A 22403-nucleotide genomic window follows, 5' to 3' on the forward strand; every position below is an offset into this window, starting at 1 on the left:
TGCCCTAGCTGGGTGGTGTAGGGGTGGTGTAGTGAGGGGTTGCCCTAGCTGGGTGGTGTAGTGAGGGGTTGCCCTAGCTGGGTGGTGTAGTGAGGGGTTGCTCTCGCTGGGTGGTGTAGTGAGGGGTTGCTCTAGCTGGGTGGTGTAGGGGTTGCCCTAGCTGGGTGGTGTAGTGAGGGGTTGCTCTCGCTGGGTGGTGTAGTGAGGGGTTGCCCTAGCTGGGTGGTGTAGTGAGGGGTTGCTCTAGCTGGGCGGTGTCTTGGTGAAACATGGACAGCTGATGGGGAGGGGGGCGGTGCTCTGCTGTGACGTAGTAGCGTCGGTGACGCAGTGACGCCGTGGAGGCGGGGCCGAGCGTTCCCGGAAGCGGAAGCGGCGGCCTGTTGTCACGGGGACCGGGAGGATGTCGTCCAGCCTGGAGAGTATCCTTTGTGCGGCCCTGGCCCCGGCCCGTCTCCCACTCCCACTCCCACTCCGGGCGGTGCCTGCAGCGACCCCCGCCCGGCTCCGGGGAGCGGGACCAAGCGGGCTCTGGACCCATCCCACAGCGGGCAGCGAGAGGCCCACCCCACCCCACCCCGCCCCACCGTCCCTGGCTGTAGGAAGTAGACAGAGGTTTACTCATCCGTACCCGGCCAAGGCCAAGGTGTTGCCCGCAGCCAGGGCCAGGGCCAGGTCCAGGGCCCAGGCTCACTGCTTCCCCTCCCGACTGTGCGGGCCAGAGGCAGAGCCGAGTCACCGCCAGCTCCAGTTTCACTTCAGGTGTTTCTCCTAGAAAGTCGTGGAATCATAAGTTGAAAGGCAGAGGGAGGGATGTTCACAACTTTGTGTCTCCAACTGGACTGGGGCTCGAGGGATCATTGCTTCCAACCAGTTCCTTGGGATGTGTAGGAAGGAGCCGCAGATGCTGGTTTACACCGAAGACAGACACAAAATGCTGGAGTAACTCAGCGGGACGGGCAGGCAGCATCTCTGGAGAGAAGGAATGGGTGACGTTTCGGGTCGAGACCCTTCTTCAGACCTTGTGTTCTCAGGTGACAGACGAGACCAATGCAGGAGCCACTTGTCTTGCACAGCACAGGGTGGACAGTTTACCATGTCATGCTTCTTCAGCTGTTAAACCACTTTCCCGAGAGTTAGACTCCTGGTTCCCCGCACGTCAAATGCACCGACTCCACTTCGAGTTGATGGAGATGTTAATGTTTTTCAAAGAGGAGTTTGAGAACAATTTGGAATCTGTTCATCTCTGTACCCTGTCAGGCATGCAAAGCTGTGGCCTTAATGAAATGAGGCAGATTCTCACTGCTGGATATGGGGAATTTTGCAGGTACAGAGTTTGTGATATCCGTCAAGATCGTGAGTGTTACATTCAGTTTTGGTCACTACTAGAGGAAGGATAGTGTTAAGCTAGAAATAGTACAGATAAGATTTCTAAGGATGTCACCAGGATTAGAGTGCCTGAGCTGTATGGAGAGGCTGGGCAGGCTGAGACTATTCCTTGGAGTGTCGGAAGATGAGAAGTGATCTTGAAGTGGTAGATACAGAGTCTTTTACCCAAAGTAGGGGAATCAAGAATCAGGGGACATAGGTTTAAGGAAAGAGGGGAAAGATTTAATAGGATTTTGAGGGGCAACTTTTTCGCAGGTGATGGGTATGTGGAACATACCCAGAGGAGGTAGTTGAGGCAAGTACTCTAACAACTGTTAAAAGACATTTGGACAAGTACATGGATAGGAAATGTGTATAGAGATAAGGGCCAAACGAGGGCATTTGGGACTAGCGTAGATCAGGCATCTTGCTCAGCATAGCCAGTCGGGCCGAAGGGCTTGTTTACATGTTGTATGACTGTCTTCTACAGCTTATAAGTTCATCATGGTGCCTGTAGTATGCAGTCCAAATCATAGAAGTATGAAGCAAGCCGAGAATCGCTGTTGCTTGGTAGACCAATTGTCAATAGTGTGAATAGTGCTTTTGTTTTGCCAGGTTTAGGGTGGCACAGCGGTAGAGGTGCTGTCGTACAGCGCCAGAGACCCGGGTTCGATCCTAGCTACGCGTGCTTGCCTTTCTGGAGTTTGTATGTCGTCCCCGTGACCTGCGTGGGTTTTCTTCAAGAACTTTGGTTTCCTCCCACATTCCAAAGATGTACAGATTTGTGGGTTAATTGGCTTCAGTAACACTGTAAATTGTCCCTAGTGTGTGTGTAGGATAGTGTTAATGTGCGGGGATTGCTGCTCGATGCAGATTCGGTGGGCTGAAGAAACTAAACTAAGGTTTGAGCTTTTGAACTTTTAAGCATTCTGTTCCTCGGGTGGTCGATAACTATACTGGCCCACTAATGCTAAATGGAGAGTTTCAACATCAACATCTTTTGATAAAATAGTGTAAGAAAATAACTGCAGATGCTGGTACAAATCGAAGGTATTTATTCACAAAATGCTGGAGTAACTCAGCAGGTCAGGCAGCATCTCAGGGGAGAAGGAATGGGTGGGAAACATCACCCATTCCTTCTCTCCTGAGATGCTGCCTGACCTGCTAAGTTACTCCAGCATTTTGTGAATAAATACATTATTTTGATAAAAGATAGCTCCCATGATCTGGAGAGTGGTACATGCTTTCCAGGGTATTCTTGTATACCTTATTGCCAGAAGATGATGATTTATGGCAGGGGCAGGTTGGCGGTGGACCTTCTGTGCATGCTAAATACAGTTCCTTTACTCATGTATGCTTCAGTGATTAAAACTGAGCTTTTGAATGCGTGTATGTATGAGTCAGGTATTTTAATAAGTAGTGCTATGTAGGAATCAATGGATATGGACTGTACACCAGTCAAGAGTTATGCAGCAAGGAAACAGCCCCTCGGCCCAACTTGTTCATGCTGACCAAATTGGCCAAACTGAGCCATTCCCAGACATGAGAAAGGTTTAGTTTCGTGATGCAGCGCGGAAACAGGCCCTTGAGTCCGCACAGACCATCGATCCCTGCACATTAACACTACCCTACATACACACGGGACAACTTACACGTACCAAATATACAAACCCAAGCCAATTAACCTATAAACCTGTATGAAGGAACTGCAGATGCTGGTTTAAACTGAAGATTAGAAGGGTCTTGACCCGAAAGGTCACCAATTCCTTCTCTCCAGAGTTGCTGCCTGTGCCGTTGAGTTACTGCAGCATTTTGTGTCAACCTCCAAAGGTAGTCAGGATCGAACCCGAGTCTCTGGCGCTGTAAGGCAGTGCCGCCTCAGGTTCTGGCGTTGTCTGCCCATTTACCTCCACAGCTACTGCCTGACCTTTTGAGATCCTCCAGTAGCACTTTTTGTTTTGCTGAAAATTCCAGCACCTACGGTCTTTTGTGTCTCCATTGAAACCAATATGACTTCCTCTGAAATCTGCTGCCAGAGGAAGTGATTGAAGTAGATACAATCACTATGTTCAAGGCATTTAGATATTTACATAGGCAGGATACCAACCTAATGGGCGTAGATGGATTTGCAGTAGATGGGCATAAACATGGTGGATGGAAGGCCATGTTTCTGTGCCTTACGACACTGACTCTATGAAATGATGCAGGGATACAGTTACATCGGTGGTCTCCAGTCATAATCAATAACTCTTATGAAAAGCTCTATGTTTAAAACTTTTTTGTGTTTAAAAAAAAAAAAGTTCTACACAGTATTTTAACATGTTGCAAGACCTTCAGTTATTCCCTTATTTTCTATTGATCCTGCTAATGTTTGGTTCAATAGTAATAGACTGAATGGTCAGCATTATTGATATTCATACTGTATCTGTTGTGATCTGGAATATGTCAATATGCTGAGATCATTCTCGTCAATATAGACATGTTACTATTATTGCTTTTAAGCTGCTGATTCTTACACAACTTTGCATAGACATGACTTATGTAACCGCTTGCAGCTATATTTCTAATTTTTACCGATAACATGTTCAGGATAGTGAAAATCATTTCGGACTTTGCATCCTTAACATTTCTTCAGAGCACTTGTTTAATCTTAAGTTTGCTGCAAAGGACCTGTCCAGAAGTGCCAAAAAATGTGATAAAGAAGAAAAAACAGAAAAGGCCAAAATCAAAAAGGTAATCAGCTATTTCATGTATCTGACAGATGTGGGGTGGGGGAACTACAATGACATTCATGCGCTTTATGTTTCTTTCCTATTCCCAGCATCATTCTTATTACCTCTGACATTTTGACTCATTTTAGTGGTGTCTCCTAGTTTTCTTTGCTGAGGTTGCAATTCCTGTTCATCCAGTGTGAGCATTGACAAAACCATCAGATCACCTCCATTTGTGGCGTAGAATGTGTGAAGTTTAGAAGATGGACTTGCGTTATTGTTTACCAGTGAAATGTAGAAATATGTGCTTGCACACAGCCACCCAGAGACATGCTTAATCAATGCATTAAGATAGTTAAAAAATATCAGACGAATGACCTGCAGTTTTCAATGACACGCATTGGGATCTTTTGAATTGCTTGCAGAAACTAAAAATGTTTAATATTTTGGAAGTATTTAATTAATTTCCTAACAGATTTTTCCAATGAAAAACAATTGTTATGGAATGAGCTGCCAGAGGAGATAGCTGAGGCAGGTACAGTTCAAAAAGCACAGACAAGAATATCGGTAGGTTTAGGAGGATCTGAGCCAAGTGAGGGCAGATGGGACTCACTTAGCACGGACGAGTTGGTTAGCACGGACGAGTTGAGCCGAAGGATGTGTTTCCATGTTCGATGGCTCTGTGACTATGTAATGATCTAGCTATCTGAACCAACTAATTAGTTGAATACCAGTCAATAGCAGCAAATAGATTTGCTGCAGCCAATGGCGAGCAGTTTGAAAGGAGTGTTGTTCGTGGTGACATTGTGCCCAAATTTATAGGAAACCTGTGAGCCATTACTGAATGCCAATCTATTTCTAGAATATATGTTGGAAATGTTTCCGTTGATTAACGTAAAGCAAGATTGGATTTCAGTGTGCTAACTGCTCTTACGAGAAAGACGTTGCTTTTATATAGCATATATTGTAGTATGTTATTGTATGTTATCGGAGGACCTAACATGGTCCAATAACACTGCTGCGCTGGTCAAGAAGGCACAGCAATGACTGTTCTACCTAAGAACACTGAAGAAGTCTGGTCTACCCCAACAGCTGCTGACGACATTCTACCGCTGCACCATAGAGAGCATCCCAACACATGGCATCCCTGTGTGGTACCTCAGCTGCACGGAGGCAGAGAGGAAAGCTCTTCAGCGGGTAGTCCATAGAGCTCAGAGGACCATCGGAACACAGCTACCAGCCTTGGAGGGCACCTACAACACACGATGCCTCAGAAAAGCCACCAGCATCCACAAAGACTCTTCACACCCCTGCAACAGTCTGTTCGAACTTCTACCATCGGGCAGATGTTACAAGGCCTTCTACGGCCGCACCTCCAGACTCAGGAACAGCTTCATCCCCAGGGCCATAGCTGCTATGAACCGGTCCTGCTGAGCCGGATGGTCACATCGCACAGTGATCCGGCACAGACCTACTTGCACTTTATTCTGTTTTAAAACTGTTACAATTTGTTTCATTGGGTTGTTTAAATTAATACTGACTAGCTAATTAAATTATTGCATCGTATGGGAGCCGCATTCCCAATCTCGTTGTACCCCTGTACAATGACAATAAAGATATATTGTATTGTATTGATAATATGTTTTTAAATAGGTACATTATTAACATTTTATATTGCGCAGAAAATTAAATTAGCTTTTATCCACAAATACTTCTGGACACTAGTTTTCTAATTCGTTCTAAGGAACATGTTATGTAAGTTCTCTAACAGTTCAAATAATGAAACATTCAAAAGTAGTATTATAACCATCACCAGGCCATAGGTGACAAGTTTGACATAGCATTTGTTCGTTTTGGTATGTTTTTATAATCAAGGATGTGTTGCTGTCTGCCACTGTTCTTTCCTTTCATTAAATCTAATCCATCGTTTGCAGCTTGAAGAAAATGATTAAATTAAATACTTATTTTGCTACTGAACTCTGAGAATGAGAGGGTGAATACCCAATTCTAATAGGCAATTACAGTACTGTTTTCCAGTTAACCTTGAGCAGGTTATGTTATTAGGCATTGTCAGGCACCTGATCTGATAAGGGGACTAGAGGTAAAAGAGCCATTAGGAGGCAGTGATCACAACATGATAAGTTTTACTCTGCAAATGGAAAGGCAGAAGGGAAAATCGGAAGTGTCGGTATTACAGTATAGCAAAGGGGATTACAGAGGCATGAGGCGGGAGCTGGCCAAAATTGATTGGAAGGAGGCCCTAGCAGGGAAGACGGTAGAACAGCAATGGCAGGTATTCCTGGGAATAATGCAGAGGTTGCAGGATCAATTTATTCCAAAGAGGTGGAAAGACTCTAAGGGGAGTAAGAGACACCTGTGGCTGACAAGGGAAGTCAGGGACAGCATAAAAATTAAGGAGAGGAAGTATAACATAGCAAAGAAGAGTGGGAAGACAGAGGATTGGGACTCTTTTAAAGAGCAACAAAAGTTAACTAAAAAGGCAATACGAGGAGAAAAGATGAGGTACGAGGGTAAACTAGCCAATAATATAAAGGAGGATAGCAAAAGTTTTTTTAGGTACGTGAAGAGGAAAAAAATAGTCAAGGCAAATGTGGGTCCCTTGAAGACAGAAGCAGGGGAATTTATTATGGGGAACAAAGAAATGGCAGACGAGTTAAACCGTTACTTTGGATCTGTCTTCACTGAGGAAGATACACACAATCTCCCAAATGTTCTAGGGGCTGGAGAACCTAGGGTGATGGAGGAACTGAAGGAAATCCACGTTAGGCAGGAAATGGTTTTGGGTAGACTGATGGGACTGAAGGCTGATAAATCCCCAGGGCCTGATGGTCTGCATCCCAGAGTACTTAAGGAGGTGGCTCTAGAAATAGTGGAAGCATTGGAGATCATTTTTCAATGTTCTATAGATTCAGGATCAGTTCCTGTGGATTGGAGAATAGCAAATGTTATCCCACTTTTTAAGAAAGGAGGGAGAGAGAAAACGGGTAATTATAGACCAGTTAGTCTGACATCAGTGGTGGGGAAAATGCTGGAGTCAATTATAAAAGACGAAATTGCTGAGCATTTGGATAGCAGTAACGGGATCGTTCCGAGTCAGCATGGATTTACGAAGGGGAAATCATGCTTGACAAATCTACTGGAATTTTTTGAGGATGTAACTAGGAAAATTGACAAGGGAGAGTCAGTGGATGTGGTGTACCTCGACTTTCAGAAAGCCTTCGACAAGGTCCCACATAGGAGATTAGTGGGCAAAATTAGGGCACATGGTATTGGGGGTAGGGTACTGACATGGATAGAAAATTGGTTAACAGACAGAAAGCAAAGAGTGGGGATAAATGGGTCCCTTTCGGAATGGCAGGCAGTGACCAGTGGGGTACCGCAAGGTTCGGTGCTGGGACCCCAGCTATTTACGATATACATTAATGACTTAGACGAAGGGATTAAAAGTACCATTAGCAAATTTGCAGATGATACTAAGTTGGGGGGTAGTGTGAATTGTGAGGAAGATGCAATAAGGCTGCAGGGTGACCTGGACAGGTTGTGTGAGTGGGCGGATACATGGCAGATGCAGTTTAATGTAGATAAGTGTGAGGTTATTCACTTTGGAAGTAAGAATAGAAAGGCAGATTATTATCTGAATGGTGTCAAGTTAGGAGGAGGGGGAGTTCAACGAGATCTGGGTGTCCTAGTGCATCAGTCAATGAAAGGAAGCATGCAGGTTCAGCAGGCAGTGAAGAAAGCCAATGGAATGTTGGCCTTCGTAACAAGAGGAGTTGAGTATAGGAGCAAAGAGGTCCTTCTACAGTTGTACCGGGCCCTGGTGAGACCGCACCTGGAGTACTGTGTGCAGTTTTGGTCTCCAAATTTGAGGAAGGATATTCTTGCTATGGAGGGCGTGCAGCGTAGGTTCACTAGATTAATTCCCGGAATGGCGGGACTGTCGTATGTTGAAAGGCTGGAGCGATTGGGCTTGTATACACTGGAATTTAGAAGGATGAGGGGGGATCTTATTGAAACATATAAGATAATTAGGGGATTGGACACATTAGAGGCAGATAACATGTTCCCAATGTTGGGGGAGTCCAGAACAAGGGGCCACAGTTTGAGAATAAGGGGTAGGCCATTTAGAACGGAGATGAGGAAGAACTTTTTCAGTCAGAGGGTGGTGAAGGTGTGGAATTCTCTGCCTCAGAAGGCAGTGGAGGCCAGTTCGTTGGATGCTTTCAAGAGAGAGCTGGATAGAGCTCTTAAGGATAGCGGAGTGAGGGGGTATGGGGAGAAGGCAGGAACGGGGTACTGATTGATAGTGATCAGCCATGATCGCATTGAATGGCGGTGCTGGCTCGAAGGGCTGAATGGCCTACTCCTGCACCTATTGTCTATTGTCTATTGTCTATGTTTAATGTGGATACTTGAGATTTGGAGCTTGAGTTTAAAGGCTTAAACATGAGTTCAGAAAGAGGTGAAGAGACCAGTTTGCTTTTGTACAATGTCCATAACATAGTCTTCTGTCGGGTGCAAAATTCTACAGAATATAGTGGCCAGTGTGGGGCATACAGAATTCAGTAAGATCATGGCAGATCTTGGTCTTAAAGTCTACTTTTTTCACCAATCTACATGTCCTCTGATTCCCTTGTGTCCTAAAATCAGTTTGGTCTCAGCATACCGCATTCTAAATAACTAATACCCCCCCCCCCCTCCCCAATGTATGACCCTCTGTATAAAATAGTTTTTCTTTATCTCTGATGCCAATGACAGAGCAACAAGAAAGGGTTTGCCAGTGTTTCAGGAGTCGTCTGCCGTTGGATCCACTTGATGGATTTCCACATTAACTTTGCTATATAAATGCATTTTCGTGGTCTTGCAACTCAGGTGTTCATATCTATTCCTTTTATTCTAAATTAAGGTAAACAATTGCTCCAAATGAATTAACGTAACTGCATGTAGTTAGATTTTATATATGAAAGCTGAGTGTAGCCACAAACTTTGACAAGTTTTCATTAGGTGAACCTTAAAAGAGTTCAACAACTTTCTGTTGAAGTAGTTGAGGTGAACTTTGTACTTGCTCATTTTTATTACAGAAATTTGACATTCAATTTTTCCAAGTTGATTGTGTCAGTTTTACTTTCATTTCCTCCAAGGCAAAATAAAAATACCAGTATCATTTACTAAAGTCATTAACTTGGCAATTCTTGAAGACATTTCTGTGCAAAGTGAACCCAATTGAATTTGGTAGTGGTATATATTTCAAGGCAATTTACGTTGTGCACCATTTTAGACACTGTTCACCAGATGCAACTGATGAATCCATGGCAAATAGAATCTGTCTAAACTGGGCAATGCATTTAACAACCAGTATAAAGGACCAGCTAGTATTACTGGAAAACTGATGTGTGTGAGACAATAGTCTTTGTAGATTAGAATTATCCGCACATATTGCATTAACTACATTTAAAACTTGAAATTACAATTTGTGCAAGTCATTGATCTATATTTTATTATGTCGAGAAAATTGTATTTTTTATTTACTAGAGCAGTGGAAACAAAACCAAATCTGCAGATATAATGTGAAACGATATTGATGGTTGTATTTATCCCATTGTTAATTTTAATTCTAAGCTTAAGCTTAATTGATCTATATTCAAATGTCTACCTTATCATGTGTTCACAGGCAATTCAGAAAGGTAATACAGAAGTAGCAAGAATACATGCAGAAAATGCAATCCGGCAAAAGAATCAGTCCATTAATTTTCTGCGAATGAGTGCCAGAGTGGATGCAGTGGCAGCACGGGTTCAGAGTGCAGTTACAATGGGCAAGGTATGTTTAGATCAGAGTCAATAGCAAAACAATTTAGAAATTAGAAATGCTTTGATTATGATTAATGAGCATTGGCCTTGGATTGTTTTATGTGGTAAATTTGTTATGTTATTTTGTCTCCAGAATCTTTTCCCAACTATTCCTGAACAATTGGGGAGTAGTTTTTTAGATTTAGATTCAGAGATACAGAGCGGAAACAGGCCCTTCGGCCCACCGGGTCCGCGCCTCCCAGCGATCCCCGCACACACTAACACTATCCTACACACACTAGGGACAATTTTTTAAAAACATTTGCCCAGCCAATTAACCTACAAACCTGTACGTCTTTGGAGTGTGGGAGGAAACCGAAGATCTCAGAGAAACCCCACGCAGGTCACGGGGAGAACGTACAAACTCCGTACAGACGGCGCCCGTAGTCAGGATCGAACCTGAGTCTCCGGCACTGCATTCGCTGTAAGGCAGCAACTCTACCGCTGCGCCACCGTTTAATAGTGGTTGATATCTGCAACATGTTGGAAAAGGAGTTGATGCACACAGATACAATTATGATATTTAAGACATGTTGTGCTGGACCATTCAATAGTCAATGTATGGAAGGATGTAGTCCTGATGGGGGCAATTGGGATGGGCATGCTTTGCTGAAGGGCCACTCTGACTCCATGATTCCACGTGTAATGATGCTAATCAGAATTCCCTGCCACAGCATTTAAATGTTCCAAGCGAAAGCCATGGGTTATGTCAATTGTAACTGAGCATGGTTCACTGTCTCTTGTAAATCTTCACCTCAAACTGTATAACTTGGTAAATTATGCAATAGGCCATTGAACTCTGTAAATGCCAATATAAACTCCAAATGGCAATTTAAGTAAGACTTTCTAATTATCACCTGGGCAGAGTAACTGGTGGGTCTGACCATTTTTAACATCCAAAAATACTGACCTTGATCAAACTGATAATGCCCAATGTGACCTCTCCATTCACTTCACTTGTATGATTGTCCCTCATGTATGGTATAATTTTAATGGGCAACATGCAAAACAAAGTTATCATTTTTCAAGTATATCTTGTCATTGTGGGCTGAAGATCCTTTTTAAAGGCACAGCATGGAAAATGGCCCTTTGGCCCACCAAGTCCACACCATCCATCGATCACCCTTTCACACAGTTTATCCCACTTCCACATCCACAAAAGGCAATTTTGCAGAGGCCAATTAACTGACAAATTTGCATGTCTTTGGGATGTGGGAGGAAACTGGAGCACCCGGAGGAAGACCATGTGGTCACAGGGAGAACATGCAAACAGCACCCAAGGTCAGAATCAAACCCTGGCCTTTGGCACTGTGAGGCAGCAGCTCTACCAGCAGAGCCACTGTGCCACCCAGTTATAGCCTGTCCGTGTGCTGTATTTGTCTATGTTCAGTAATCATTACAATAATAATAATCCAATACCAAGCATACTACCCTCAATGACCATTTTGTTAGCTCAAAGAATTAAGTCAAGTCGTTCAGGCACGATAACAAATCTCAGCTATAGGAAGGATATCTTTAAGCTGGAAAGGTTTGGAGGATTCATGAGGATGATACCTGGTCTGGAGAGTTTGAGCTATAAGGAGAGACTGGATAGGCCAGGCTGTTTTCCCGGAGGCTTTGGGAGCTGAGGGTGTTCTTGTCATCATACACCCCTCCCAACCCTTCCGAATTTGGTGGAAAGTTTCCGCTTTCTTATTTCATTTCCGCCATTCCGATCTCGCCTCTCATTTTCCCGCAAAACAATCGGTAATTGCAATTTGTCAATTTGACCACTAGAGGTCGCTAGGGGTTCCATGGGAAATCCCCCGCACCCTGCAAGTCTCCCTGAAAATGTGGCACCTAGGCTGGGCAAGGCAGCCAATCTCGACCTCATCGCGACTTCCATGGCCAATTTGCTAGACGTCGCTAGGGGTTCTGTGAGAACCTTTTTGGGCTGATTATCAATTAATGTGCAAATTTACTTCAACAAGACTTCCGTATGCTTAGTCAAGTTGCATATATCAACTCTTTCTTTATAACTTAGTCATACATTTTATGACCATTGTTCTTTTATTCCCCCCGCCATGGAAGTCTCCCTGAAAATGTGGCACCCAGGCTGGGCAAGGCAGCCAATCTTGACCTCATCGGGACTTCCATGGCCGATCTGTGGGTTGACTTTGCAACCTGCGGCCAGGGCTCTGGGACTCCAGCCCAGCTGGAGCCAGCACATCTATCCCCATAGCCGACATCCGTGGCCGGCTGGGTAAACCAGCAAAGCTCTGGAACCAAGAGTGCAGAAAATCAGTGGTGGCACTGTAATGAGTAAATATTAAATTTAAGTGCAAGATTATATAACTATATTAATTCATTAAGACAGGGTTAAAATATAAAACACAGCACAAAAGCCAATTACCACCTTTTTGGGCTGATTATCAATTAATGTGCGAGTTTACTTGAACAAATACTTCCGTATGCTTAGTCGCGTCGCATATATCAACTCTTTCTTCATAACTTGGTCATACATTTTATGACCATTGTTCTTTTATTCAATACCAAGAGAATTGGGATGTGTAAGGAAAAAGCAAAATAGAAAAACCAAAACTATTTTTTCTTTGTGTTGCAAAAAGTATCTCTGTTCAATAACCTTTCCATACATAGCAGAATATACTCATGATAAGCCTGACATTATACATGTAGTCCAAGAACTCCAGACTGTTGGAAATAATTGTCGTTTTTCACACATGAATGTAGCGCAACACGTATGCCCAGTTGACGTTCAGTCCTCTTTTTTTGCTGATAAGTTGCATTATGTGCCATATTATGAATTTTGATGTACAATTATGAATTTTGGACATCAAAATTATGAATTTGTAAAATCAAATGTTGGGAGGTCTGATCATATATAAAATCTCAGTCTTTTTCTGAGGTAGAAGGAACTAAAACTAGATGGCATAGATTTAAGTTTTGAGGGGAAAGATTTAAAGGGGATCTGAGGGGCAACCTTTTCACATTGTGTGGTGGGTATCGAATGGGCTGCTAGAGGAAGTGATTGAGGCAGGTAAATTGAAAAGATATTTGAACAGTTACATGGATAGAAAGGTTTTGAAGGATGTGGACCAATGCAGGAAAATGAGACTAGGTCAGGTTGGCCACTTATTTGGCATGGACAGATTAGCCTGTATCCACACCGTATGAGTCTGTTTCAATAATGTTTAGTTAACCTGTAACTCTGGCAAAAGCTGTACCTCTACGCTCATTTGAAGTGTGCTAATTTGGGACTGATGATCAGCAAACTTATTGATCAAGCCAATTAGTTACTTTCTGCATTTAACAAATCATAATCTTTTATTCTAGGTAACCAAATCTATGGCAGGAGTTGTCAAATCCATGGACATCACCTTAAAAAGTATGAACCTGGAAAAGGTACCTCTTAATATAAATTACCTCCGTTTATAAACCACTCGACTTATTTATTTCCAGTCGTAGTTTGCGTCGCATAGTAAGCTGCTAATTTAGTCATGTTCTATTCGGCAAAAACAAGTTTATAACAATTGCTGCATAATCTTTGTTCCTCTAATATTTTGGTAGACTCTAGAAACAGGGTTGGCATTTAATATCATTCATGTGGATGGCATTTATAAGTAGAATAATTTGGAAGTAGACTTTATAATTAACTGAGTCAGAAGGTATAAAATAAAACCATATTTGTGTTCCATTCTTAAAGTATTGAGATATAAATCTGAGTATTTGCAGCATTTTTTATGATCATGCTGATATCTTTCATACGAAAGGAATGAGGTGTGTCAATATGCCTTATACTACTGATTTCTGGATAGACACTGAAATATTCAAAAGATTGGCTGTGAGGATGTTAATGTGGTGACGTGAATTTAAATAGTTGACAAAATAGCATTTCTGTACTCTGACATTGATCTGCAGGGGAAACTGTTTAAACTTTGAGGGGCAGAACAAAGTTGCTTCTTATTGATTGTGATCTTCCACGGTGGTTAGCTGTATTGCTCAAATGCTGTCGTTCGTCCTTCGGGTTCGAAGATGACCATGACTTCACTTTCAGTTAGAGGGTTGGTGACTGTGGGTCCGGAAGTGACTGGTGAGGCCAATCCGGGCCCGGAAGGCACGCCCACACGTAGGACACAAGTGGATGGGTGCTGCAGTGGAAGTGGAGGTAGCCCGGGCCTTGCGCGCGGTGCGTTTCCTCTGGGCCTCTGCAGTGCGTCTGTTCTCTGTTGCACGGGCTCCTGTGGTGAGCTTGCTACGCCAGGTTGGACGGTCCAGAGCAACAGACTCCCAGGTGCTGAGGTTGATGTCCAAGTCTTTGAGGGACACTTTGAGGCAGTCCTTAAACCGTTTCTTCTGAGCGCTTGCCCTGACACAGTTCTCCATACAGAAGCTGTTTTGGCAGTCGACACTCGGGCATTATGGCCTGCCCATCTGGCTTGGGCTTTCCGTAGGAGGGTATGGACGCTGGGGATTCCGGCCATTGCTCAAATATGATTACAGAAATATACAATAGGAATAGAGATTATGAAGAAAACCAGGATGTTTAAAAAAAAAAAGCAATGATAAGGAAAAGGAATATCAAACCTGTTCTTTAAAAACTTGCAATAAATACAAAGGAGGAATCAAGTTCACCATAAAGAATTTAATCTACCTGAGTTAGGAAATAGGTCTTAAGGAAAGTGAGCCTAGCATGTAATCTAGCAGCTTTGTTTTTGTCACTGGTTTTGAAAAGAATTCATGTTGGAATCTCAAGGTAGACGATTATCTCAAAGGTAAAGGACAGTAAACATTTAGAAATGGAGAATCCTACCAAAATGAAATGTATTCTGCTATCTTGTGTACAACGACTCTTAGCAACCAGAAACAAATCAAAGGAAAGAGAAAACATGCATTTTGTATCCACTAAACATCTATTGAGCAGAGGGATTAATCAAATTTTTTATTGTAAAAATTGAAGCAGTCGGTGTAAGATTCTAGGACAAGGAAACACAAAACAGGTTGCAGGATTTAATTTTGTGGCAATCTCTGCAGCGGACATTTTTTTAAAGAAACGAGTTCATGGTCATCATTAGTGCAATAATTTATGTGCGGTCCTTCCTCAGGTGTATTTGCACTTCTGAATAATATCAATGGAGATCCAGAAACTTTTACAACAATGATATTACCTCTGTCTTACAGATCTCTGCTCTGATGGATAAGTTTGAACATCAGTTTGAGACATTAGATGTACAGACCCAGCAAATGGAGGACACAATGAGCAGCACTACAACACTAACCACACCACAGGTAAGGGACATGGGTATCATTTGCTGTTTAGTTCAAAGGTTCAAAGGTCTGTTTAGTGTCACGCGTACCAATTAAGGTACAGTGAAACTCAAATTACCATACAGCCATACTAAAAAAAAGCAATAAGACACACAACTACATAAAAGTTAACATAAACATCCACCACAGCGGATTCCCCACATCCCTCACTGTGATGGAAGGCAATAAAGTCTAATCTTCTTCTCTCTTTATTCTCCCGTGGTCGGGGCAGTTGAGCCATCCGCAGTCGGGTCAATCGAAGCCCCCGCGGCCTGGAGCTCCCAAAATCGCTCCCTAACCGGAGACCACAAGCACCACGATATTAAGTCCACAAGCTCCCGCGCTTGGCGCTCCGAGGTCGATCCCCGACAGGGATTTCCATCTCCACGATGTTAAGTCCTGCAGGCTCCCGCGGTTGGAGCTCCCAAAATCGATCTCCAGCGAGAGGCCGCAAACTCCACAATGTTGGGCCTCAGTGCGGACAGAGATACAATGCGGAAAAGATTAAAAGTTTCCCCCAACCCCCCCACCCCCCACATAAAGCAAGCTAAACAATACTAAAACATATATTTAACACATACTATAAAACAACAAAGAAGGAAGGGACGAGACAGACTGTTGGCGAGGTAGCCATTGCTGGCGCCACCTGGTGGAATGGCGTTATCGAAGTAAGTGTTATTTTTGGCAGATATTTATTCTTTTAACGTTCATAGAGTCATAGTATTGTAGTCATACAGCACGGAAAAGGGCCCAACTTGCCCATGATAACCTAGATTCCCTATTTACACAAATCCTACCTGCCCGCACGTGTTTGGCCCATATCCCTCTAAATCTTTCCTATCCATTTACTTGTCTAAATGTCTTAAATGATGTTATAGTACTTGCCTCAATTACCTCCTCTAGCAGCTCGTTCCACTTGCCCACTTCCCTCGGTTGAAAAGTTGCCTCTTGCGCTCCTACTAAATCTTTCCCCTCTCACCTTAAACCTCTCGTTCTTGATTCCCCTACTCTGGGTAAAGACTGCATTTACCGTATCTATTTCCCTCATTATCTTAAACAGCTCCATAACATCAACTCTCATCCTCCTGTGCCCCAAGGAATAATGTCCTACCCTGCCCAACCTCTTCCACTTTCTGGATATTCCTTTGCCTGCAAACCAACCTACTAGAATCATCTTTAGAAAGTTCCTGTCTAATGCCATCAAAGTTGGCCTTTCCCCAATTCAGAATTTTAACTCGTGGGTTGTCTTTATCCATAACTATTTCAAAGCTAATAGAACAGTGGTTGCTGGTCTCAATTGCTCACCCATGGACATGTGCCGATCTATTATTGGGGAAGTCAAAATCCCCAACTATGACAACCTTGTTAGTCTTGTTGCCACCTGCAATCTCATGGCATATTTGTTTGACTAATTCCCATTGAATATCTGGATGCATACAGTATACTCCCAACAAGGGAGTTGATCATCCCCTTTTCATTTCTCAAGTCCACCCATATATCGTCACTGGATGAACCATCATTAAAGTTATCTTTGACTACTGCCATGATATTCCCCTGAATCAATAAAGCAACACCTCCTCCTCTTTTACCTGCACCACTATCTCTCCTGTCGCACTTGTTCCCTGGAACATACAGCTGCCAGTCCGGTCCCTCTTAACCAGATTTCAGTAAGGGCTACAGCTTCCCAGTCGCATGTTTCTATCCACATCCTGAGTCCATCCATCCAATGTCTCTCGCATTAAAATAAATGGAAATCAATCCGACAGTGCTCGTTCCCTACAATGCTCTTGCCTATTTTGCCCACTGGACATCCTTTCATCACTTGCTATACTGACTTGTGGCCTCTCACCTGCCTCAGTCCTGCATTGGATCTTGCCCCTTTGTCAATTTGTACAGGGCAGGAAGTGCAAGCCATTGACATGACATGCAAGTTTTTTGACATTGGAATGGTGTGAATTTGCAATTTATTGCCATTCCTTTATTGCTGGGACAAAATCCTGGGAACTCAATCAGAACCGCACTGTGTGGAAACTGGTCCTTTGGAATCCATGCCAACCATTGACCACTCACTCATCCATACTAGTTCTACGTTATCCCACTGACTCCTCCACTTCTTGCACACCAAAAGGCAATTTTACAGAGGCTAATTAACCTGCAAACCCGCACATGTTTGGGATGTGAGAGGAAACCCACGCGGTTACATGGAGCATGTGCAAACTCCACGCACACAGCTTTCTAGGTTGGGATCGGCTCTGGTTTCCAAAGCTGTGAGGAGGCAGCTCTACCATCTGCATCACTGCAGTTCAAGAAAGTGGTTCAATATTTAAAGAGATGAAGATAACCCATAAACCTAAGGTAGATGCACCCGTTCATTGATCCTTTTCAAAATGTCAGGTCCATTGATAACGTGCCTTCCTCAAACGGGAAATCTGGTATTTGCTTGTCAATTATGTTTGCTGCTCATCAGACGTAGATTGGTATGTATTACATGTTTGTCGTGAAACATTACCTTTTTCAGAAGTAACTCAACTTTAGGACATGCTGATGATATTAAATGGACATTAAACTTGTATCGGATTTTCCTCTGCTAATATGTACTCACAGATTATCTCTTTCTCTCCAGTATCAAGTGGATTCATTGATGCTAGAGATGGCTGATGAAGCTGGGTTAGTATGCAGGAACATTTTGTAAGAGTTTTGATGCTGCTTTGTGGCTTTGCCTGTGTTATTTAGTTTTGAATCCTGTCCGACTAGTTCAGTGTTAACACAATGGTTGAAGACTCGAGTCCAATCACCTTTCTAGAGACTTATCGGCTGGCTTTGGATGAAAGATTCAAATTGAAGTCTTTGCTATCCTTTTTCATAAATTCCACCATAGTAAAGAAAGAAAGAGCAGAGGAACTACACCTTGATGAAGAAGGTTCTCGACCCAAAACATCACCTATTCCTTTTCTCCAGAGATGCTGCATGTCCTCTGAGTTAATCCAGGTTTTTGTGTCTGTCTTTGGATCTTAGTAATGTCTCCAGCACTTTTATTGACCAGCTGAAGTGCTGTCTAGTCAGACTACAGTATGACTTAATCAAGAGGAATAGTGCAACTATTTTGGCAAAGACAAGTCCAATTTTATTGTGGCATCTTTGAATCTTTTTATAGTAGCATATTATGGTAAAACGATTTGATGATATTTTCCCCACATTACATTGGTCACTTTTTATTGTAACAAGTAGTTAATTTGAACTATTGCGATGATTCTTCAATTTTTCACATCCCGTTTTTAATTATTTTGTATCCTGAATTAATGATCTTAATTGCAAGTTACACAGATTGTTGTAATTTGAAAAATAAGGGTGTCACACAACATTTCTGTGCAATGTTGGAAGTAACCAAGGGCCATAGTTTTTTGTTACTTGAATAATGTTAAAACGGAAATTGATATCATGTTTTATTATATAAGCATGCTTGGTTTCTTTCACCAGTGATTTTGGTATAGAACAAACTTGAAGGGCCGAGGGATACCTTGGTTTTATACTTGGAATTATAAAATAGAGAGAAATAAAAGTAATGGGCAGTTAATTTGGATCCTACGAACACTTAAAGTAAATAAGTATTTTTAATTTAAGAAAATAACTGCAGATGCTGGTATAAATCAAAGGTATTTATTCACAAAATGCTGGAGTAACTCAGCAGGTCAGGCAGCATCTCAGGAGTGGTGTAACGTTGCAAGATTAGTGCAACATGTCTGTTTTCTGCTTATCATTAATTTACTGAATGTTTTGCTGAGGCAACGAAAATAAAAATAAATGACACGTAGTAATATAATATAGAAACACTTGCCTTGTGCCAGGGCAGCCACGGGTTGTTGGGCAGCACGGTAGCGCAGCGGTAGAGTTGCTGCTTTACAGCGAATGCAGCGCCGGAGACTCAGGTTCGATCCTGACTACGGGTGCTGTACTGTAAGGAGTTTGTACGTTCTCCCCGTGACCTGCGTGGGTTTTCTCCGAGATCTTCGGTTTCCTCCCACACTCCAAAGACGTACAGGTATGTAGGTTAATTGGCTGGGTAAATGTAAAAATTGTCCCTAGTGGGTGTAGGATAGTGTTAATGTACGGGGATCGCTGGGCGGCACGGACTTGGTGGGCCGAAAAGGCCTGTTTCCGGCTGTATATATATGATGATATGATATGATATGATAAACTGACTTAATGACAGATTTATTATCACTGACGTATATACAGATACGCTTGTTGCCTATAATTGAAATTTATTTAAAAGCATTTCAAGTCTATGCATTAGAGAAGCATGTAATTATGGTGGCTGGTTAGTTATAATGGATATTCCTTTAGTAATATTCATATAGAGACTGGAAACTTGGCATAATTGGAAATTTTGACTTGTTTGTTTTGTGGCTGAGATCTAACACATAATTACTTGCAAAAGCAATTTATAGTTTGAATTATTTTGCTGATTGCTGGATTGGAGCAAAAATCATGAGTATTTCCCTCTTTAGATGCTGCCTGACCCCCTGCGTTCCCCCAGCAGTTTTCTTTTATTGCTCAGGATTCTTGCATTGTAGTGTCTTGTTTCCATTTATTTGGAAGATTTGTTTAGTTTGTTTCTTGAACAGTTGTCTAAAACTATTTTATTTATTCTACACAGTTGGTTATAAAATGTTTACTCATGCGTTACTCAGCATTTAGTCGTCAAACATTGATGCAAAATGTTGCCCTTGCGAAACCTTGGAAAGGATGCCATCTATATTAGTCATTGCATGGCATGTCATTTGACTGCTGTAAACCAAATGCACTTCCCATATTGCAAAGTCATTACAATTACTTTAGTTCCTCATTCTTTTCTTCAATGAACAGACTAATGTCATTTTCACCTTACAAACAGCTTACAATGAATGGCCTGTTTCCTTTATCATTGTAACTTTTTTGCTGATCTTTCATTCATTGTTCTTTATCTCTCGTTTCCCTTATCCCTAACCAGTCTGAAGAAGGGTATCGACCTAAAACATCACCCATTCCTCCTCTCCATGGATGCTGCCTGTCCCGCTGAGTTATCCCAGCTTTTTGTGTCTATCCTGAGACTAATATTGAATACATTTTTCAGATTTACAGAATAGCTTATATTTAGGGCTCACGTCAATTCATGTCTGTCTTTGAAGCACCATAGAAGTTTGTGTCACCATTGTTGACGAGAAACCTGTTTGGTTTCATTACTGCAACACAGCCACATCCTACAATTATTCCAAGTTCAAAACGTTGTCACTTTCAATGCAGTTTGAAAATTGCAAGCTGTAGTGGCCTGGCGGAGGCCAGAGAAAAGGCTGGACGCCAGGCAGGTTTAGTAAAGCTCTTTATTTGGCTGTGAGCTACTCACAGCGCAGTCCACCTCGGGATAAACCACACCCCCCAACGGGCTGACTCTTAACCCCTTAAGCCTGCCCGTCAAGTGACGAGGGGGCTGACCCAAGGAGTGGCCTGATACCCAGGGACCACCACAAAGCAATGATTTCAATATAGTACAGCAAAGGCAATATTCAGCAGATGCTAGAATCCAAAATAAAATGAAATTGCTGGAAATACTCAGCAGATTAGGCAGAATTTATAGAAGTTGAAACAGTTAACCTGAAACTCTCGACATTTTTTTTAGCAGGCTTCTGTACGAATTGAATATTTCCAACACTATAGTCTCTATCGTAGCACAGGAATGATGATGGGTAATGTCTAATGTAGGGCATGTTCTTTTATTTTCAGTCTTGATTTGAATCTACAGCTTCCTGAAGGTCAAATGGGATCTGTTAGTAGCAGTGTGGCATCTGCAGAACAGGTAAGATCTTAATTTTGTGACTTCTGTTTCAAAACTATTTTACGTACTTTCCTCAATATTTGTATGTATTTTAGTTTTTCTGATTTGGAGTAGATAGTGTATCATTGCTTTAGACTTATTTTTAATTTATATTGTAATAGTAATTTATATTTCTGTTTACTACGTTTATTATTAAATTGTACAACGCACATGTGCTAAATCTGTCTGGGACTGATAACAGCAACTCTGCTGGAAAAGAGATGATACAAACAGCTGCCTTGTTAGCTTTGAAACTGAAATTCAGTAACATCTTGGCAGTTTGAAGATCTCGGAGAAGATTTTCTACCGATAGTCATTAGAGGTATAGAACAGTACAGCACTGGAATAGGGTGTTCGGCCCACAGTGGTTGTGCCAAACATGATGCCTAGCTCAACCAATGTTATCCACCTGCGCCTAATCTATATTCCCTGCACTTCCATCTGCCGATAAAAGCCTCTTAAATGCCACTATCGTATCTTCCTCCAACACCACCCCAGGCAATGCCTTCCAGGTCCCCAACACCCTTTGTGTAAAAAACACACCTCTCCATTAAACCTTCCCCTTATAGCTTACCTATATAGTTATGCTCTCGATTGTTGGACATTTCCACCCTGGGGAGAAAGGTTCTGACTGTCCACCTGATCTACGCCTCTCATAATGTTATATACTTCCATCAAGTCTCCACTCAATCATTGGCGTTCCAGAGAAAACAATCCTATGCCTTTCCAACCTTTCTCTGTAGCGGAAATGCCTCTGATCCAGGCAGTCTTCTTGTCACCCTCATCAAATCTTTCATATTGTTCCTGTAATGGGGAGACCAGAACTGCACACAGTACTCCAAATGAGGCCTAAAACCCCTGGCCCACTTAGGCGATTTTTTTTAGGTGACTAGGCTGTTGCCACATGGTTGCCGTGGTGTCGCCACATGGTCGTGAGTCGTCTCCTCAGTTGCCCAAAGAGTCACAGCGTCTTTCTGGTCGCTGCTGGATTTTCAGAATGTTGAAAAAATGTTGGCGACAGTGGGTTTGACGCCAATAAGCGTAGCTTGACGTCTCCTGACGTAGGTGTTGTCGTAGGTTGTCGCCAGGTGACGTAGGTTGTCGCCGGTGCTGACTTCGGTGACTTCTATTGGCGACTACCTACGTCAAAACCGGAGGCCAAACTTACGTGATTTGTCTTCAGTTGTCGCCGACGGGGTCATAGCTTGTCGCGGGTAGACGTAGGTTGACTTCGGTTGTCGTAGGTTGTCACCTGTGTGGTCGTAGATGTCGTCCTAGGTTGTCGTAGGTGCGGTCCTAGG

The 22403-nt window shown here is 42.7% G+C and overlaps 1 protein-coding gene across 1 annotated transcript in view; it reads left to right on the plus strand.

Annotated features, from left to right (window-relative positions):
• The first annotated feature begins 311 nt into the window (after positions 1-311).
• The window catches only part of chmp1b (charged multivesicular body protein 1B), a 29450-nt gene continuing 7358 nt past the window's right edge, over positions 312-22403 (plus strand). Inside the window, exons 1-7 of the mRNA XM_078412139.1 lie at positions 312-422; positions 4004-4101; positions 9772-9918; positions 13281-13349; positions 15126-15233; positions 17875-17918; positions 21012-21084. Coding sequence (XP_078268265.1) covers positions 404-422; positions 4004-4101; positions 9772-9918; positions 13281-13349; positions 15126-15233; positions 17875-17918; positions 21012-21084 — 558 coding nt within the window. The 5' untranslated portion in view covers positions 312-403. The remainder of the gene's footprint in view (positions 423-4003; positions 4102-9771; positions 9919-13280; positions 13350-15125; positions 15234-17874; positions 17919-21011; positions 21085-22403) is intronic.

Source organism: Rhinoraja longicauda, chromosome 15 (assembly GCF_053455715.1).
Source record: "Rhinoraja longicauda isolate Sanriku21f chromosome 15, sRhiLon1.1, whole genome shotgun sequence".
NCBI lineage: Eukaryota > Metazoa > Chordata > Chondrichthyes > Rajiformes > Arhynchobatidae > Rhinoraja > Rhinoraja longicauda.